This window comes from Talpa occidentalis, unplaced genomic scaffold (genome assembly GCF_014898055.3).
Source record: "Talpa occidentalis isolate TD23 unplaced genomic scaffold, MPIMG_talOcc4v2.1 talOcc4.5, whole genome shotgun sequence".
NCBI lineage: Eukaryota > Metazoa > Chordata > Mammalia > Eulipotyphla > Talpidae > Talpa > Talpa occidentalis.
Window position 1 is genome coordinate 114,486,905 of NW_023604861.1, and position 16,880 is coordinate 114,503,784.

Consider the following 16,880-nt stretch of genomic DNA (forward strand, 5'->3'; position numbering starts at 1 on the left):
AATATTCCACCTTACGTAACAGGGCATAACAGAAATAAAAGCGTGATTTTGCAACTTTAATGATCCAACCAATTAAGGTTCAAGCAATGGTTCATAACATCACAAAAAATAGCATGAAACTTTTTTTTGCTCTAAAAGGTATAAGTAGAAAATTTTGCAAAATCTGAATAAGTCTACTGAGTACCATCATAATGAAGTTAGATAAGATAATGTCCCTGTTTTTAGAATATATTGTTAGGAGAACTAGGCCTTCAACTTTCAAATGGTTCAAAAATACTAACAATATATACATCGGGGCCTCCCTGCTGGTGCAAAGGGTTAAGGCGCAGCACTATGAAGCTAAGGCGCAGCCACTGCCCACGTGGCGCAGCAGACCTCTCCTGTCTCACCCGCTGCTCCCCTCAGCAGTGTATTTCTGTAAATCTGCCTGTTGTGTTCCCCACTCTGTCTCTGGTGAATCTTCTCGCCCCCCACACCTCTGGCCTGTACCCCAGTTCTTGTATGCATAAATAAGTAAATCTTTAAAAAAAAAAAAGTCAGTCAAAAAAACACAAAGACTGAGACTGGTTCCACATAATAAAGACGATGTGACAATAAAGTGCAATGTGTGAGCCTGATTTCTAGATCAACGAAGAAATGTGTTGTTATTAAAAACACTGTTGGGACATGAAAACTTAATAAGAACTGAATAAGAGAATAGTCTTGTGCAAATAATTACGTTTTCTAACTTCTTTACTATATTACTGTGGCTATATAAAGAAATTTTCTTCTGTTTAGGAAAAACACACATAAAGATGACATCAACAGCTTCCCCTTGTTGCAGAGTTCAGCTTGAACAAAGTTTACCAGTCGTTGTCTCTAAAGACAACAGTCACCACACGTAGCAGGGATTTTGTGCTCCATGATCCAGAGTTCTCCCCCACATCCCAGGCCAACTTCAGACTGTGACTAAAGGATGGAGTCCCTTGTTTATACAGACTGGGTTTGTCCCAGCTCTACCAAGTCAAGAATCCCAGATACAGTGTTTCAGCCTCCCCTGCAGATCATGAAAAATATGGTGGGTGGGGCCTCCCCAGTAGCACAGCGGTCCAGCGCTGGGCTACAAAGCTGCCTGCAGCCTCCGCAGCGCCGGTTCAATTCCCGGCAGCCGGGTCAGGGTCTCACATGGCGCGCAGACCTCTCCTGCCGCCCGCTGCTCCCCTCAGCAGTGTACTTCGGTCCCTCTGCCTGTTCTGCTCCCCACTCTGGCTCTGGTGAATTCTCTCACCATCCCGTGCTTCTGACTGTACCCAGTGCTTGTATAAATAAATAAATAAATAAATAAATCTTTAAAAATAAATAAAAAATAAAACCTTAGGTTTTAGGGGAAAAAAAATATATATATATGGTGGGGACCCACAACTCCCTCATAAGCTGCACTGTTAGCAGAACAAAAAGGACAAAAAAAGACGTTCATGCTGGGATAAAGAGGTAATAAAGATGCTTGGATAAGAAAAAAACGCATGCTCCAAGTTCATAAGACTATCCCTCCAGTGAAGGCAAAACGAAAGCAGTTCAACATTTGGTAAGAATCCAGTCGTGAGTTTGCCACAAGGACTTCTAGCAGAGGACAGGCTAGCACTTGCCAGGAGCATAGGGATTAGGAGTGGGGGGCCCCTAAACCCTCGGGGCCACGGGGCAATTAAGTCCTAAGGCCAGAGCAGCTACAGATTAAAAAGTGCAAATCATTTTTATTTAAAGATGGTGAAAAAACATTTTCATTAAAATATATATTAAATATTAAAAAAAGAAAGGATAAAGTCAACAGTAAATGTTCACTGCTAAATATGGATAAATGGCACATGGGAGTTCTTTGTATATTCTTGGCACTATCTGTAAATTTGAATAAAGCCTTATCTTTTAGAAATACATACTGAAATATTCACAGATAAAATGTTAAGACTTCTGTATCTTCAGTTCTCAGATTACCTTTGGATCCAGCTGAACAAATCTTTTGCTGAAACAGGGATCCTATATTGATTGGGCAAAATAGAGTTCTTTAACAAGTTTTGTGTAATTGGTCTACATTTTCAAGTAATGTCCTATAAAAAGGACTGGGGCTGTTAAGGCAATAAGAATTTATTTAGGGCCTTCCCTGGTGGCGCAGCGGTTAAGCGCTGGGCTGCGAGGCTGCCTGCAGCCTCTGCAGTGCCGGTTCGGTCCCCGGACACCAGCAAGGGTCCCCCCACACCCCACACACACACACAAAAGAATTTATTTAACTAAGCTGGGTCTGATTTTGTGATGAAGGGGGATGAGGAGCAAAAATGCTATCATCAGGAAATAAAGGTACTTTGTTCAAGGTGAAAAACAGAAATGTTAACACTTCTGTGACAAGTTTCAAAATAATGGGGCAGGGGCCTCCATGGTGGCCCAAGGGGTTAAGTGTCAGCACTATGAAGCTATTGGCAGCCACTGCAGCACAAATTCAATCCGTGACTAGGGAACTAACGATATGGCCCAGCAGACCTCCTCTGTCTCACCCACAGCTCCCCTCAGCAGTGTATTTCAGTAGATCCGCCTGTTCCCCACTCTGTCTCTGGTGAATCCTCTCACCACCCCACCAGGCCCTGCATCTCTGGCCTACACCCCAGCTCTTGTATGCATAAATAAATAAAGACCGGAGTAAATTTGTGTGTGTAGTAAAAAATATGTAACACAAAATGAGGTGATTTTTTTTTTCATTTCATTCTAAAGATGAGGAAAATACAGATGAGTGAGAAGTTCAGACATTTTCCCAAGGCAAGCAGTGAGTAGCAAACCAGAATTTGAACTAAGTCTCTCTAAAATGTCTGATTACCACCATTTAATCTGATTCTTAAATCTCTTAAAATTTGGTTTTTATAAGTCAATACCCAGAGCCTGATCAATTCTGAAAATACCGACTTATTGCATAAAAAAGCCTAAAATAGTACCAACATGCAGACATGCTAAAAACCTCCCTGAACAATCAGCAACCCCCTAACAATCTTCACACCTCACTACCTTTGCAGCAACAACTTTGGAAGCTAAATTAACTCCAAAAGTATATGAATATAAATGAGATGTTTGATCTTTCCTAAGCTTATACGTGTAAATAGTGAATAAAATGCAAATAATTTTGCCTACACTTGAATAACAATTTATTTATAGATTTTGGCTATAGCTAAAACAACTCATTATTCTGTATGTCATTTTTAAAAAGCATTATTTTGGTCTCACACACCAAAAACAAATATGAATGCCCCAAACCTATTAATTTGTAATCTTTAAAAATTACAGAACATGTACTTTCTGTACAAAAATAGAAATATATTGGGGCCTCCCCGGTGGTGCAGCTGGTTAAGTGCAGCGCTATGGGGCTGTCCACAGCCTCTGCAGCGTGGGTTCGATTCCAGGCCAGCCGGGGAGCAGTCCACATGGCGGAGCAGACCTCTCCTCACTCGCTCGCTGCTCCCCTCAGTGTCTTCGGCCCGTCTGCCTATTCTGCTCCCCGCTCTGTCTCTGATGAATCCTCTCACCCTCCCGCACCTCTGGCCTGTACCCCAGCTCTTGCATAAATAAAATAAATCTTTAAAAAAAAAATTGAAAAATACTATGAACTACAGGAGAAAATACAGAATGAATTTAACTTATTAGACATCCATCCATTGGTTAAACTAGTGACACAATGGGGAAAATAAGTCTCAAGAAGACACAGAACAAACCTGTGCACATAACGCCTCTTTTATCCCATTACCAAAAAACTTTAGGATGTCCAAGCCAGTGTTACATACAAATCCCAGTATCAAACTAAAATAAAAAAATTACACATACATACGGGCTTATTCTTGTTACATATTTTGCAGGACAAATGGCTTTAAAACAAGGTACTTATATTCAACATATACCATTTTAAATTTTAAATCACTTTCATTATTATTGCATTTGTCATTTAAAAAGAAGTACATAGGGCTTCCCTGGTGGCGCAAGGGGTTAAATACCGCACTATGAAGCAATCCGCAGCCTCTGCAGCACGAGTTTGATCCCCGGCCAGTCAGGGAGAAACCCGCAGGGCGCAGCAGACCTCTCCTGTCTCGCCCACTGCTCCCCTCGGCAGTGTATTTCAGTCTGCCTATTCTGTTCCCCACTCTGTCTCTGGTGAGTCCTCTTGTCCCCTGCATCTCTGGCCTGTACCCCAGCTCTTGTATGCATAAATAAATCAATCTTTTTAAAAAAATAAAAATAAAAAAGCGGTCCAGCCTCCCCTGGTGGCGCAGGTGATTGAGCGCAGCATTGTGAGGCTGTCCGCAGCCTCTGCAATGCAGGTTCAATCCGGGCCTACAGGGGAGAATCCCACATGGGGAGAATTCCACATGGCGCAGCAGACCTCTCCTGTCTCACTGCTGCTCCCCTTAACAGTGTATTTCAGTCAGTCTGCCTGTTCTATTCCCTGCTCTGTCTCTGGTGAATCCTCTCACCCTCCTGCACATCTGGCCTGTACCCTGGTTCTTGTATGCATCAATAAATAAATCTTTAAAAAAAATTAATTAAAAAAATAAATAAAAATAAAAAAGAAGTCAAGGGGGCTAAAATATGTTAAAGCTACCGACTGGGGGAAAAAATTAAAGATTAAACTATAAGACAAAGACAGATTAAGAAAATTTTTTAATTAAAAAAGATAAAACTGTGGGCCTCCCCGGTGGCGCAGCGGTAGAGCGCTGGGTTGCGAAGCTGCCCACAGCCTCTGCAGCGCCGGTTCGATCCCCGGCTGCTCCCAGGCCACCGGAGGAGGGTCCCGCATGGCGCGCAGACCTCTCCTGCCGCCCGCTGCTCCCCTCAGCGGTGTACTTCGGTCCTTCTGCCTGCTCTGCTCCCCGCTATGGCTCTCGTGAATTCTCTCACCCTCCCGCGCTTCTGACTGTACCTAGTGCTTGTATAAATAAATAAATAAATCTTTAAAAAAAATTAAAAAAAAAAAAAAGATAAAACTGGGCCTCCCTGGTGGCACAGCGGTTGAGCGCTGGGTTGCGAGACTGCCCGCAGCCTCTGCAGCGCCGGTTCAATCCCCGGCTGCTCCCAGGCCACTGGAGGAGGGTCCCACATGGCGCGCAGACCTCTCCTGCCGCCTGCTACTCCCCTCAGCAGTGTACTTCCGTCCTTCTGCCTGCTCTGCTCCCCGCTCTGGCTCTGGCGAATTCTCTCACCCTCCCACGCTTCCGACTGTACCCAGTGCTTGTATAAATAAATAAATAAATCTTTAAAAAAAAAAAAAAAAGATTAAACTACAAAAAAATGCTGAGAGTTGCTATCTACAGGAATTTTACATATCTAAATATCACTGTGCACTTCTTTATCTTGCAAACTTTTTATCTCATACTCACCCAATACTATAAATACCAAAAATATTTTAAAATGTAAATATTAGCCAGTCAGTTTTAGAAGGAAAAAGTCCTTCAAAAAAATACCAGTGAAGTATAAATTTCCTCATATCTTTACCCTCAAACCACCACTTGAAATGGGAGATGGCAAAGCACTGCCCTGTCTGCTAAATGTTCCACAAAGTCTTCTATTTTGACTAATTAATAAACATTAATTTATGTTTAATAAACATATACTAACCAAGCACCACCAATATTCAGATGGATAGTTTGCTTCCATCTAAACTAAGAGGAAGGGCCTCCCTGGTGGCAGAGCGGATTGAGCGCAGCGCTGTGAAGCTGATTCCCGGCCGGCCAGGGAGCTACCCACATGGCACGACAGACCTCTCCTGCCGCCCGGGGGCTCCCCTCAGCAGTGTATTTCAGTCAGTCTGCCTGTTCTGCTCCCCGCTCTGTCTCTGGTGAATCCTCTCACCCTCCCGCACCTCTGGCCTATACCCCAGCTCTTGTATAAAAATAAATAAATCTTTAAAAAATAAATAAATAAACTAAGAGGAAGACAAATGGGAAAGCAAAGAGCCAGACGTAAACAAAAAGTATTTTCCCTCCTTTTTCCTCCTGTAATGGCAAACAAATGACTTCAAACATTTTTTGTTAATCCAAGAAAAAGACAATTAACTTACTAGCATGCTTGTCTGCAAGCATTATAAGCGTGTTGGAAATATCTCGTCGTCTATAAAAGCACACTACTTTTGCTTCCACGTTGCCAGTTGCAGTCTAAGAAATAAGAAAAATAAAAGTCATCTGTACTGAATATTAGATTCAAAGAGTTTATAATACAAAGCTAGACACAGCCCAATTATAAGTACCCTCATTTACACTGTGCCCCAACAACTGCAGGATAATCACAGAGCTGAAAATTTCAAATAAAAATGAGCAACATTTGTTCAGGTTCCAAGTGAAACTGAAATGTCAAACATAGAATAACGCACTGGCATTAATTAAACCAAAGTGATGAGACCGCTTTAATGACTAAAGCCAGACATAGTTAAATCTAATTTGCCTTAAGAAACTAATTCCAAAATTTTTTTAAGCCACAACATAACTTATTTAAGACAGTTAAACAGAGCTGCTCTAAACCTACTCCAAGAAGAACAGGCTGAAAGTAAAGCCAGCCAGTCCTCTCCTAGACACCCACGCACACCCACGCACCCCACCGGCAGGGAAGCTCTGGAGGTGTGAGGCAGGTCTGAGTGTGCAGAAAGGACCAGAGGACTTGGCAAAGCATCCTCCAACCCAGGGGAGTCTATGAATCCATAAAAGTCAATGTTCTTAGTAGTATTCAGTCTACCTTCACATATGAAAGTATTAAAACCTTGAGTTATGAACAATGAAGCTCTTATTTCTTTTTTACTCCAGTCTAGAATACGATCAATTTTCAGTTAGCTTGTAATTTACTGCAGCTGGGGTCCTGGCTCCTACTCGCCTATACTTTCTGAAATTCTGAGCGCTTTCAAGGTCAATCATTTATTACAAAGTTCCTTATAAAAATACATAGATTGCAATAAAATGTTACTGTCATTTCCCATTTCAAACAAATTTGAGAACAAAATTTCAGAATTTCTCTGGACTTACAGATATATATATGTATTTTCAAACATAAAGAAATCAGAATATTTATATACGTGCTGTGGTAAATTTGTCAATTTTATGAAGTTCAGCGGCAGTATTTTATTTTTCCAGCAGCAGTATTTTAGAATGAAAAGCAGTCTTGAAGAAATATTGCCCCTTAAAATTGAAATCATATTAAATTCTAACCAAAGTACTTCTATATTTCACAATACTGTGATCAAATACATCCTCCAAAAGTAATGATCCAGCAATCTACTAAATGAACAGGCCAATATTTCCATGTAAATAAAATCTATCAATGACTTCAACTATAAACTCTTTATCATTTTCATCGTCTTATGACAAAAACATGTTAAAAATTCAAAGCAAGTTTCAAAGCATATTTTTTTTTTCTGCCTCATGAGTGAGTTCCTCCAACAGGGATACTCTAGAAAGCCAATTATATTCTTATTAAACCTGTTATGGTGAAAGGGCAGAATTCAAAATAAATACTCTCTTCTGGATCATGTACACACTTGGTCAGTGGTTAGTTTACAACTACAGTATTTCTCTTGCCTTTTATAACACACACACCCTCCACACACACCTTCTACAACACACACACACACACACACACACACATCTCTTCTTCCAGCATTTCTCAAAGCTGAATTACTCAAATCACAGTCTAAGTCTACAACAGTTACTAGAGTGAAATGAAGAGATTAAGTATATTTAATTTGAGAGTTAATTTTATATCTATTAAATCTAATAATAAAAAATAGAGGCTTTGTATTTTCAGAAGACTTACAAAATTTTTCTACTAATTTTTTTTTAATTTTATAAAAGTAGGGTCTTCCAAGTGGTGCAGTACTATCTATGAAGCTATCTATAGCCGCTGCAGCACAAGTTCAATCCACGGCCAGGCCAGGAAGATGACCCACATGGCGCAGCAGATCTCTCCTGTCTTACTCACTGCTCTCCTCAGCAGTGTATTTCAGTAGATGTGCCTGTTCTGCTCCCCACTCTGTCTCTGGTGAAACCTCTCAACCCTCACACCTCTGGCCCAGATCCCAGTGCTTATATGCATAAATAAATAAACCTTTTAAAAAAAAAGTCTCAGTGCTATCAAGCTATCACCAGCAACTGCAGCAAGAGTTTGATCCCCAGCCAGGGAGTTAGCCCACATGGCTCAGCAGACCTTTCCTATCTCACCTGCTGCTCCCCTCAGCAGTGTATTTCAGTCAGTCTGCCTGTTCTGTTCCCCACTCTTGTCTCTGGTGAATCCTCTCTCTTTCTCTCTCTCTCTCTCTCTCTCTCTCTCTCTCTCTCTCTCTCTCTCTCACACACACACACACACACACACACACACACACAGACCACCCCACCCCCGTATCTCTGGCCTATACCCAGGCTCTTGTATGCATAAATAAATAAATCTTTTTAAATAAATAAATAAATAAATATCTGAGTTAAATATTTGGTATACATACATAGTCTGGTTATTCTTTCAACTCACCAAACTCCTTTTGAGCCCTTCCTATGTACCAAGCACTCAGCTAACCACAGGGGATAATGGTGGCCGCCCTCAAAGCCTCCACTCTAGCAAGGTAACTGCTCCAAATTACCTCTCCAACCTTCCAAAGTCCAACTGTAATCATGTCCCCCACCTGATTCTTCACAGGTTTCCCACAGCAAAACAATAAAGACGCTGCTGTCAATTTTTCCTGCCTTATTTTCCATTCCATCACCCCATTGCCACTCCAGACTTCACTTCTCACTCAAAGAGGAAGCAACAACCTGTGGGGGAAGGGCAGAGTAAAGCTTCTAGAGGAGGATCCCGGGCAGAGGGTCCTTAGCTAGTGGAAAAAAAGGAGTCCAACAGGTAAAGACAGGAGCATCTAGTAAGTTTAAGGAAAAAGAAGGACATGGGCAAAAAAACCCACAGGTGGGAAAAGTGGAGAGATGTATAAAGAACCCATAATAAACATTTCTCTTCTATGTTTTTTTCTCCATTTAGGTTGCAATCTCTAAGTCCCTATTCTGCCAAACACTTCTTACTAAAATATCCTCTAGCAGTAAGGGACATTTCTTAAGTTCTAAAATCATTTTAGGGGCCTCCCTGGTGGCGCAAGGGGTTAAGAAACAACCTATGAAGGTATTCACAGCCACTGCAGCATGCGTTTGAGCCCCAGCCAGGGAGCTACCCACATGGTGCAGCAGACCTCTCCTGTCTTGCCCACTGCTCACCTCAGCAGTGTATTTCAGTAGATCTTCCTGTTCAGCTGCCAACCCTGTCTCTGGTGAATCCTCTCATCCCCACACCTCTGGCCTGTACCCCAGTTCTTACATGCATAAATAAATAAATCGTAAAAAAAAAAAATCATTTTAGTCAAACTCACCGCTGTTTCTACCCCAGACTATACTTTATTTATAAAAACACTTCCCATTTCAGACAGTTCATGGTTTAACACAAACTGAAGGACAAGTGGAAAGGGACTTTCCTTTCCCAATTTTTGTCTATTCCCAACAGATCCCACATGGCAGGAGGGGTCTTAGTTTCCATGAAAAGGTTTTAAAAAGGAGTCTCCTGAATTTATGTGCAAAATCTTGTACACACAAATGTATATAGGAGGAGTAGGCAGTAATTAGACGCTCAAATTAATGACTCCCTTCCCCCATCAGAAAAATACAGAGACCCTAAACATTAAAATGAATCTCAGAGCAAATTAGATAGCATATAAAATAAGCAGAATGTGAACATACAATAAGGTATACAATATACACATCAAAAACACAGCCACTAGCAAATAACACACCAATTTATCCACAAGCTAACTTCCAAAACTTCAAGAGACTATACCCTCATTATTATGTGCACAACGCTGTCTCAATATGAATGCAAGACCAACACTCAATCTAGGTAGTAACTAAGTAAAATTTACCAAAACGTTGTTTTCTTTTTTTTTTTTTTTTTTTTTATAAAGAGGCATGTGTTTTTATTTATTTATTCGTTTGTTTGTTTTTTTTTGTTTATACATGCACTGGGTACAGTCAGAAGCGCCGGAGGGTGAGAGAATTCACCAGAGCCAGAGCGGGGAGCAGAGCAGGCAGAAGGACCGAAGTACACTGCTGAGGGGAGCAGCGGGCGGCAGGAGAGGTCTGCGCACCATGTGGGACCCTCATCCGGTGGCCGGGGAGCAGCCGGGGATCGAACCGGCGCCTCAGAGGCTGCGGGCAGCTTCGCAACCCAGCGCTCAACCGCTGCGCCACCGGGGAGGCCCCCAAAACGTTGTTTTCTACTTTAACCTATTATTCTTCCTCCAAGAATAACTGAGTGAAAATTAGGGGACAGAAAAAAGGGAATAGAAAATAAACAATGTTGAAGTGTGTTCATCAACTGATATTTAGTTAAGCCCCTAAAAATTCTCAAACTTTTAAGGAAAAAAAATTGAGACAAGAAAATCTATTACTATAATTAAAAAACAAAAACAAAGAATACTGCAGTCCAGCTTTCAAACTGAGCAAACAACATCTCAAATAGGTTTTCATAAACCAAGGACCATCCTATAAAAGTAAATTTTCTCTAAAAATGATTGACAGTGTATCCTAGGAATTTTATTTCAAAAAAAATTCTATTTAAAAGCTAGGTCAATGTCTCTTTTTCTCCTGGCTAATCAATTAGAACATGTATCAAATGTTCTTAAATTCATTGTTTGACTATTCCAAACATGTTAAATTTCCCCACTTTGCCTCTGATGTTGCCACTTCACCCCTGATGTTCTCAGGGTCTTTATCCAGACCACTCTTGTGGACTCTTCCCCTACTGTATTTTTTTTTTCTTATCTGTTAGCCTCAACTTCAATGTCTTACAGTCCTTTCCTTCCCTGACAAAGGAAGAAACCTCTGTTCTTTTCTATGTCAAGCAAGGCTCATGCTTATTTTCTTCAAAGTAAATACCACTTATTATTATTTTCTTTCTGCCTGCCTGTCTTCTCATGAAGAACAAAGACAATGTGATGGCAGAAACCATATTGTTCATTAGTTTTTCTCCAAGCCTCATAGAGTTCCTGGTACATAGTAAGTGCTCAATGAATACCTTCTAATTACTTACTTAAAATGAGGTGACTTTTCCACATCCCTTCACAAATAAAAGCCCTATGTAAGAATTTTGTTAGATTTTAACAAGACAAGCTAGTTCTTATTTACCAATACTCCATCCATTCAAACTGCCATGCTCTGAAATTGCAGAGAATCTAGCTTCTTATAGTTCCTCATCCCCAACCTTCAAAGGACCATTATTACATTAATGACTTCTTGCTGAAAGCAGACTGGTCAGAGAGAAAGTAGGGGGTTGCTGGTCATGCTTTGAAAGTAAATGGTAATGTAATGATAAAGGAGTTTGAAATGATCCAGGTTCAAGTGAGATATGTAACCCAGTCTTCTGACTACTATGTGCCTCACAAGAATCCATGATGCATCTACCTTAAAGGTTTATGGTTGTGAACTCCAAAAGAGGCAACAGAGGTTGAGTCTGCAGATGACATGCTTTCAGAGGCCCATTTATAAATTTAGCACAGCTACAATTTTCCCTTTATTTGTGGGATTACCTGACTGATGTCTCTTTCCACTATTAGACCTTTTTTTCTTTACCCTTGAATTCTGAAAAGTACATATCTAAAAGTGCCTGGCAGGTAGCAGGTTCTCAGCAATACTTGCAAAATGAATGAATCAAAGAACTTTGTAAACAAGAAAGATATGTCTAAGTATTAGTATCAGATGTTTGAGAAATTTATTAATGCAACAAATATTTACTGAATGCCTTACCAACATATCAGTTACTATTCTAAAACAATTAGGATGCAATAGTGAGTAGAAAAAAATCACTACATACATAGAGCTTGCATACCAGTTTGGGAAAACAGGCAATAAACACAGTAATTAAATATTATTAAGCATATCTGAATGTGATAAATGACGTGGAAGAAAAAGCAAGATGGAGGGTGAGGGGGAAAATGGACTAGTTAACAACTAGGCAGTCTTATGGGTGCATATGAAAAAGTGAAGAGTCTATTGTGCTTGTAGCCAAAAGACCAAAGCCAAGAGCAGCCCGGGAATATATCTCATACAGCAACATTGCCATCTGACTCCCAATTAACATTCTAAATAAACTGATATAGATAACAGTTTAGAGATACCTTACATTAAAACATAAAAGAGATGAGGGGCTTCCCCTGGTGGAGCAGCGGTTGAGTGCTGGGTTGCAAAGTTGCCTGCAGCCTCTGCAGCACCAGTTCGATCCCCGGCCACCAGCGAGGGTCCCACATGGCTCACAGACCTCTCCTGCCACCCGCTGCTCCCCTCAGCAGTGTGTTTCTTTGTCAGTCTGCCTGTTTTGTTCCCCGTTCTGGCTCTGGTGAGTTCTCTCACCCTCCCGCGCTTCTGACTGTACCCAGTGCTTGTATAAATAAATAAATCTTTAAATTATATATATATATAAAGAGAAATTTAAAAAAAAAAAAACATAAAAGAGATCAGAATGACACCCCAATAGTTACACCCCCACAAACTGATCTAGGCCATTTTTTTCCTTTGATGGTGGTATCAAATACGACAGTATTTTTCTAAACGCATGGTCTCTGGGATATGCCCAGAAACAAACTAAGATCTCAAAGCTCTTTTAATCCAGAAATGCCATAGGTCAGACCTGCCTTTTTGAGACTTCGAACCAGAGCAGTCTCCAGAACCAGACCAGACCAGATGGTATGTTAAGGTATCAGCTAGACCTAGCCCTAAAGAATCTAACACTATGAACTTTCATAAGCTATACAAATAAACCTCATATTGATTTGCAGAAAACCAAAGCATCACTAGAATCTAATGGTCCGTGTAGTTTATGACTATTTTCAAGTTCCTCCTTCATAAAAGCTCATCTATTGTAAACAGCTACGGTGCCTCTGATGTCCTGGACACTTGGGATCAGGGACAAACATTAATATAAAAGTTTTATTTACTTGGGCCCAAAGCACAAAGCCATTTTATATTATACCAAAACTGTATTCTGATTGGTTACTCTAACCCAGAATTTTACAAATTCCTTTCAATGCTGTATCTCCTAGCTTATTCTGTTTAAAGCTGGAAGAGAAAAAATTCAGCTCACTAAAAAGAAGAAATACAAATTATGACTCTAAATATTGAAAAGGGGACTCCCTGGTGGCGCAAGGGGTTAAGCACAGCACTGTGAAGCTATCCGCTGCAGCATGAGTTAGATCCCCAACCAGGGAGCTACCCACATGGCACAGCAGACCTCTCCTGTCTTGCCTGCTGCTCCCCTCAGCAGTGTATTTCAGCCAATCTGCCTGTTCTGTTTCCCACTCTGTCTCTAATGAATCCTCTCAACCCACACACCACTGGCTTACACCCCAGTTCTTGTATGTATAAATAAATAAAATAAATCGTAAAAAAAAAATGGAGCTGCATATATAATACACCCAAAAGGGTGTGTGTGTGTTGGGGAGGGGAATGCTTGGATCCATACCTTGCACATACCATATACAAAAATTAAGAAAAAATGAGCCATAACTTAAATGTTAAATCTAAAATTATAGAACTTCAGGGCCTCCCTGGTGGCGCAAGGAGTTAAGAGGCAACCTATGAAGCTATCCCCAGCCAAGGAGCAACCCACATGGCGCAGCAGACCTCTCCTCTGTTGCCTGCTGCTTCCCTCAGCAGTGTACTTCTGTCAATCTGCCTGTTCTGTTCCCCACTCTGTCTCTGGTGAATTATCTCACCCCCCCCCACACATCTGATCTGTACCCCAGTCCTCGTATGCATAAATTAATCTTTAAAAAAAAAAATATTGAAAAGGTCTGATTCACAGCAGGAGTGATCAGTTTTATGAGTTTCTAAGCAATTTGAAGAAGTGCACAGATATTAAATACACAAAAATAATTAGTAACAGAGGTAATTACAAAAAGCAAAAGAACATTCAGAATCCTGCCTAACTCTCTAAGCCGAAATCTCTACTTTCACAGAGTCTGGAACTGAAAGTAAAATCACCTGTTATGTCCTTTACCCAATTACCCTTCAAAAGAAAAATATTTTTTAACATTAGAATCAAGGATACTCAGTGTCTATACCTTGTTGAGTTCTTCTATTCTTCTGATTAGGTATGGGTTGCTAGATGAATTTTCAAAGTAGACATAATCTGTAATTAAAGGAAGTAAAGAGCTTAATCTTTTCAACAGAATGTACACATTTGTCAATTTATGACTTTCTATATTAGGCACTTCACATTCAAAATGAAGCATGTAATTCACTCACTGGTAAAAAGCTTAGTAATGCAACCTTAATATATTCTCTCATGTGCCTACTATTCACAGACCCTTATTTTCCTGGCATTTGCATTTCATTTCATGTTTTATCAGCTTCTCCTAGACTTTTGTCCCACACGTGTCATTTTCTTCATAAGAAACAAGACCCAACTCTTCTCATTCCTTCACAGTCAGGACTGACTAAGCACGCGTCTTTCATACTGTAACTGCTTCCACATCTTTTCCCTCCAATTTGCCCTGAAGTAGGTTTCTCACATAAAACCATTAACCTAAGACAAATTCTGAGCATCTTGAAAGCATTAGCAGCCCAAAGTGCATGTGCATTCCCAATAGAAACTCAAAAAAAATAAATAAATAAATCAGGTGAGCAGAGCAGGTAACAGGAGGACCCTGACTAACTTTCCCTCAGCTGTATCTAGGAAAAGGAGGTGGGGGGAAAGCCGCAGGGGTACCCTTTCTGAGAGGCCAGCTCTCTGGAGGTGCTATCAGAATCTTTTTTATTCCCTTTCACCAAATTTAATCCAGACCCATTTAGTGTCTTGTTTTAGAGAACTCGCCTGCAGGCTTTCCACAAAAAGGATCAAATTTTTCAAATGTGGCTTTTCCTCTCCTCTAAGAGGCTCACTGGAAACTTCCCACTGTGTGCTTATTGGAGAGGCTGAACCGCATTTTTATTGTCTATCTCCGTGGGCTCTCCTGTCTCTCTCCAGCGAAGTGGCCTCATTTAGCCAGGCCATTCCCACCACCATCCATCAGGAGCTCGGCTAATGAGCAGAGAGGGAAGAGCAAGTCTCACACAAACACGCCACTTATCTGAATTATTATTTTAGCAGGAAAGAGGGAGGAGGGCGTCGTGAGCAGGGAGAAAGTTTGTTTGACCTTATTTCTCTCTTCTGCACAACACCGGGAAGGAAGCAGCCCGCGAGAGCGAACGTCCAGGCAGGACTCAACTCCCCACCTCAGGCTCGGGCGTCCTGGCCCGACGAAGCCCCGTTCTTGGGGGACAGGGCAAGAGACGGAAGGGGGGGGAGCGGGAAAGGAGAGGTGCAGGGCCCTGTCCCCGCAAACAGGCCTGTCCAGCTGTGCTCGGGCTGCGCCCCCATCTCCCCCACCCCCACCACACCCTCCCCTGAAGGGGGGAAGTAGAGAGGGGTGCCTGTCCCCACATTTCCAACCCCCACAGCCCAGAAGCCCCGCGAGCGAAGACCCCCCTCGCAGGGGGCTCGACGGCCCCGACCCCCAAGGGGCTCCTGGAAGGGGGCGTCGGGTAATTTAAACCCAAGTCAAGGCCTGGCCCTCAGGATCCGGGTGGGGTGCCGGTGGGCCCCGGCCCCTGGCGGGCCACGGTGGGGGGAGGGGAGAGTGGCCGGGTGGGGAGCCCCGGCCCCCCCGGCGGGCCCGGCGCCCCCCGCCCTCTGCGCTCTCAGCCCGGGCGCCCGGGGCTCCCAGCGGACAGGGGGGACTCGCCCCGACCCCCCGTTCCCGCAGCCCGCCCCCAGACGGGCCGGGTCGGGCCGAGCCTTCCTACCTCCGACCCGGTACATGTTGGCCGCCATGTCCGCCCGCCCGCCCGCGGAGCCCGAGCCGAGCCCCGCCCGCCGCCGCCTCAGCTCGGCCGCCGCCGCCTCGCCTCGGGGGGAGGGGAGGGAGGAAAGGAGGGGAGGGGGAAGCGCAGGGGAGGGACGCCGAGGGGTGGGGGCAGGTGCCCGCCCCCGGCGCCCGGCTAGCGCGGCGGCGGGTGCCGGCCCTGGGAGGCCGGGGCGCTGCGGGGCCGGCGCGGGCCGGGGGAGGGCGGCGGTTTGGGGGGCCTTGCTGCAAGTGGAGGCGCCTAGGGCAAGGGTCCCGGCCGAGGCCGAGGCCTGCACTCGCACATGCGGACCCGGGGCTCTTAGGGAATTGGGGGGGCAGGGACTCGGCAAGCCCCGTCACCTGCCCGCTCCCCGAAAGGGGTCGTCTTCCCTGCGTCTGTCCCCGGGGAGTCGAGCACGTGAGCGCCTGATTCGATGCAAACACTTGGATGCAAATAAATGCACGCAGCAGGGCGCCCTTCCTCGTGGTGCTGCTTAATGCGGCGGTCTTGGAGCCCTCAGGCCTGGAGGCCAAGAGGACCCCAGGTATTTTCAGCTTCCCCAGGCCAAGACACGGCTGGGGACTAGGTTACCAAAATTGACCCCCTTCCAAGTGCAGTGGCAAGCCTAGCAGAACTGAACCCCTTCCCCTGCACCTGGAAGCCCTGCCTCTGGCCAGGCCGGGTATACAGTGCAGGGGCGCGGAAGGCGGGGCGAGAGGGAGGGGGCCCCCCCGAAGGCTAAGAGACAAAACCTTTGCAGGTGTGGGAACTGGATGCTCCAGTTCACCATCACCACTAACCCCAGCACCCCCACCACCCCGCCAAAGGAGGATAGTGCCAATCAGCTTGTTGTTGATAGACAGTTAACTGGTTATGTGCCTACAGCTTTTAAATTTATTATTTATTTCCCCATGCTAATTCTCCAGACAAACCGTGTTTTCTCAGCCTTCATACCCTGAAAGAAATCAAAAACCAAGGAGAGTTGAG

General features: G+C 43.5%; 1 protein-coding gene across 3 annotated transcripts in view; it reads right to left on the reverse strand.

Moving 5' to 3' along the window:
• MTA3 (metastasis associated 1 family member 3) overlaps nt 1-15,906 on the reverse strand; it is a 126,555-nt gene extending 110,649 nt beyond the window's left edge. For all 3 annotated transcript variants that reach the window (XM_037528156.2, XM_037528155.2, XM_054701159.1), the window contains exons 1-3: nt 15,852-15,906; nt 14,129-14,196; nt 6,062-6,155 (exon numbers count right to left, since the gene is read on the reverse strand). In XM_037528156.2, the coding sequence (XP_037384053.1) occupies nt 6,062-6,155; nt 14,129-14,196; nt 15,852-15,879 (190 nt within the window). In that variant the 5' untranslated portion in view covers nt 15,880-15,906. The remainder of the gene's footprint in view (nt 1-6,061; nt 6,156-14,128; nt 14,197-15,851) is intronic.
• Between the last annotated feature and the right edge of the window lie 974 nt (nt 15,907-16,880).